Here is a 4,070-nt window from a genome sequence, read left to right on the forward strand (position 1 = left end):
CACTGTTTAGTTGTTCGTACAACCATTAAATATTGTAGTACAAAATATGTGATACATGTTTCATCCTGTGCTACACGTAATGTCACTGTAAAAGGATTAGTAGAAAGAATACCACAGACACAGTGGAATCATTGAACAAAGCTGAAATTTATTGATGAATACAAACTAAATGACAACATAGGTTGAATGAAAGCAACAATTACTGTAACAAAACAAAAAAAAAGTCCTGCAAAACAAACTGCCGTGTTCCTCACCTGGCTACTGTACAGTAAGCTAAACAAAAGGATCAACAATCACTCGTCATCCCCATCAACCCTGTCTTGTGGATTGGGCCACAGGTTCTCATCCACATCCGCATAGATGTTTTCGTTTGCCAAACATCTTGGAAAGTACCTTCGCGCATGGCGAATCCAGGCCTGACACTGGTCTGCTGTAATGTCATCGCAGGCATTGTCCATGGCTTGAAGAAGGGTCACTTGTTGATGCGGATGCCGATCATACACTTTCCACCTCCATGTGGAGAAACATTCCTCAATGGGGTTAAGGAAAGGAGAGTATGGGGGCAAGTACACAGTGAGGAATTGTGGATGGGCCTGAAACCATGCCTGCACCAGATGAGCGTGGTGGAACCTGACGTTGTCCCACACAATGACATAAATTACACCAACAGCTCTACAGACTAGAGTTAGCTCATCAAGAAATGCAACAAGGAGCTCTGTATTGTATGCGCCAATCAGAGATCTACGCCCTACCACACCATCTTCTGATATCGCCGCACACATACTGATGTTGGCCCCACGTCGTGCAGGTACTTGTATGGTTGCCCGCTGGCCAATTAAATTTCGCCCTCTCCTCCTTGTCTTGGCCAGGTTGAAGCCTGCCTCATCCACAAAAACAAATTTGTGATGATTGTCATCCGCATCCAGGGCCATCACCCTCTATGTACAAAAAGACATGTTGGAAAGAGAATTACTGTACAGTATTGATTACAGTACAATGATGGGGAATTTTTCACAAACAGGCATCATGAAACTGAACATACCTGAACATACTCAATCCTCAGTTGCTTCACTCTGTCTGCATTTCTTTCAAAAGGCACACGGTACAACTGTTTGAGGGACACCTGGTGCCTTTTCAGAACACGTGCAATGGTCGGCAAACTTATGGCTTCCACATTCCTGAAGAGATCTTCATCGTCCAGGATGTTCTGTCTGATTTCTCTAAGCCGAATGTCATTTCTGGCCCGGACCATGTTGACTACAGCCCGTTCCTGTTCCTCAGTGAGGAGTCTGCCTCTGCCTCCACTATTGGGTCTAGTCTCAATTCTGTAGGGAATATGACAGGAAGAACATGTCATCATACTGTAGAACACATTTTCATAGTCACATTACCTACTCTGTGCTGCACATTGGCATGCAGTGTACAATCATTTGACAATTACAGTAAGAGTAGCCTACAGTACTGTAATGTTTACTGTAGTGCATGCTGAAGACTTACCGGTTCTCATTGCGGAAAGTTCTAATGATTGAGGCCACGGTTGATCTTCTAAGGTTTGGTTGTATCATTCTCGCTGCCTCAATCATTGTCATGCCATGATTGATGACATGATCTACAACCATTGCTCTAATCTCATTGGAGACTCTTTGCCGTTGCTGTCTTGGTCCTTGTCCTCGACCTCGTTCCCCCACACCTCTCAAACGGGGCCCATGGCCACCTCTCAAACGGGGCCCATGGCCACCTCTCAAACGGGGCCCATTGCCACCTCTCAAACGGGGCCCATGGCTACCTCTCAAACGGGGCCCATGGCTACCTCTCAAAAGGGGTGCTTGTCCCCTGCCATTCCTTTGACCACGTCTTCCTCCTCTTCCTCCTCTTCCTTCTCCTACTTGACCTCTATGGTGCCCACCTGCCTGCTCCATGTTGTATCACTACAGATGTTGTTGTGGATGCCACTTACACCCATACCACAAGGTCAGATCAATCATCAGTAACGAATTGGTGTCACAGGTGGTGTCAATCATTGTCGTCATCCTGAAACTTTCATGATCTGAACATGCTCATCCTCAGTTTCCATAAGACTATGCTTTAAGAGTAATGCAACAGTTACTTGTCATTTTGAGCAGTTGTATCAATTGATAGTTAGATTATTGTAATGAAATGAATAGACAGTCATCTCAAATGTAATGTGTGAATTGCATTTTGAAATGGTTATACTTTGATGTTAAGTTGTGTCATTTTGAACAGGTGATTATAGTTCAATGGACAAATGATCTTTGGTTTATGTGAATTGTATCCAAGAAATTGGAAAAAGTGTTAGAGTTTTGAAAAAAAGTGTATTTTGATCATTGGTTGTGAGTTTTGTATCTAGAGTTGTGAAAAATGACATCAAGGTTCTGAAACTAGTGTCAAAGCGATTGACAAAAACTGTAAGAAGCCAGACAACTTTTAGTAAGCCAGAGATACACAGCTGTGAAGTTCGGAGGGCATTTAACATTACCGGTCGGTTATCCTTGGTCCTGAAAACTCGTGCTTACGTTTTTTCCCCCCCAATGAACCAATGAAAATGAACGGCCAGCAAACGCAATTAACTAAAACTACCTACGACTATCTCGACTACCCATAACTACATGGCGACCCCACTACAACTGCACCTACGACTGCAGGATTATCGATTTTCTCCATAGCGACCAATTTTTGGTTGAAAAACATGTTGAAAGATTTGCGGCGACCATACTGAGGCCGCGACTAGTTCCCAGAATGCGGGAAATCCTCGCGACCATGAAGGACACTCACTGGAGACCACCATCGAACATGTGGTGACCATGTGGCGACCATGTGGCGAGCGCAGAGTCTCCTGCACTCGCCTAAAAAGTCACTTAAGTGGGACAGGCCCTTTAGTCTGAAGAAGGGTCCCAACCTGAAACGTTGCCTATTCATGTTCTCAAGAGGTGCTGCCTGACCCGCTGAGGTATTCCAGCACTTTGTGTGTTATTTGGCAAACCAGCGTCTGCAGTTCCTTGTGTCTACTGGTCAGGCATGGGTTAGCTATCAGGCCATTACTCAGGATCACGTAATTGAATCCACAGTCAGCTACTGGCTGTTCTTTCCTCAAAAGCCTTGATTTTTTCTAACAGGTTGACTAGTTCTGAGCATTGACAGATTTTCTCTGCCCTGTTTAAAAATCAACTGCCACAAAACTGCTGCAGGAAAGTGCTTCAGTGCAGCTAAATATGTTGCAAATGTATTTCAGTGTGAGTACATTTCGTAACGGCCTGCTCCTTTTATGATGAAGCTGAGCTAATCACTACACTACAATTAAACTAAATATCCAATCAATAACAGTGCACAAAGACCATTTAATTATTTTTTTTAATCAGTGATTTCCAAGATTTATTACTTCAGTCGTGGATTGGAAATAAAATAAAATCTAATCATTATAATTATAGTGATTATCAGCAATTAAGGGGGAAATCTGTGGTGAGGTGGGGACTGAGGGTGATGAGAACAGAAAACGTGGGGCTGGACAAAAGTCTGAAGATACAGGCCAGCATCAGGGATAAGAAGTGTAAGGGTTGACACGTATGTTTTGGCACCAGAGGGGCATAGTTTTGTGTGGAGGAAATGAAAAATGTAGAACTGCTGTCTCACAGCGTTGGATCCTGACCTTGGATGCTGTCTGTGTGGAGTTTGCACGTTCTCCCTGTGACTACATTGGTATCCTGCGAGTGCTCCGGTTTCCTCCCACTTCTCAAAGACGTGCAGACTTGTGGGCCTCTGGAGGGGCCTACATTAAACGCTTCAATTGAATTGAATTGAATTGAATACATTTTATTCGCCAAATATGTATATACACAAGGAATTTGCCTTAGTGCTTTGCTCACAAGTAACAACACAATATACAGTAGACAATTAAAAATAAAACATTATAATTTAAACATGTGAAGAATTAAATAAAATTACCAGAACAAAAGGAGGCTACAAACTTTTGGTTATTTAGTAGAGCTACTGCTCGGGGAAAAAAGCTGATTTTATGTCTGGCTGTGGCAGCTTTGACAGTCCGGAATCGCCTT

At 43.3% G+C, this 4,070-nt stretch overlaps 1 protein-coding gene across 1 annotated transcript; it reads right to left on the minus strand.

The window, feature by feature from the left end:
• Positions 1–293: 293 nt before the first annotated feature.
• Positions 294–1,666, minus strand: LOC116990661. The gene is made up of 2 exons (XM_033048578.1): positions 1,043–1,666; positions 294–938 (listed from the first exon to the last, which is right to left on the minus strand). The coding sequence occupies exons 1-2, from the start codon at positions 1,358–1,360 to the stop codon at positions 294–296; spliced, it is 963 nt and encodes a 320-aa protein (XP_032904469.1). The 5' UTR covers positions 1,361–1,666.
• Positions 1,667–4,070: the final 2,404 nt, after the last annotated feature.

Source organism: Amblyraja radiata, chromosome 31 (assembly GCF_010909765.2).
Source record: "Amblyraja radiata isolate CabotCenter1 chromosome 31, sAmbRad1.1.pri, whole genome shotgun sequence".
NCBI lineage: Eukaryota > Metazoa > Chordata > Chondrichthyes > Rajiformes > Rajidae > Amblyraja > Amblyraja radiata.

Excerpts from the sequence above, each read along its gene's own strand:
- LOC116990661 (XM_033048578.1), bottom strand. The coding sequence starts at position 1,360 with ATGATGACATGTTCTTCCTGTCATATTCCCTACAGAATTGAGACTAGA. Across the intron at positions 939-1,042 it reads TGAGGATTGAGTATGTTCAG|AGGGTGATGGCCCTGGATGC; the intron begins GTATGTTCAGTT and ends TTTTGTACATAG.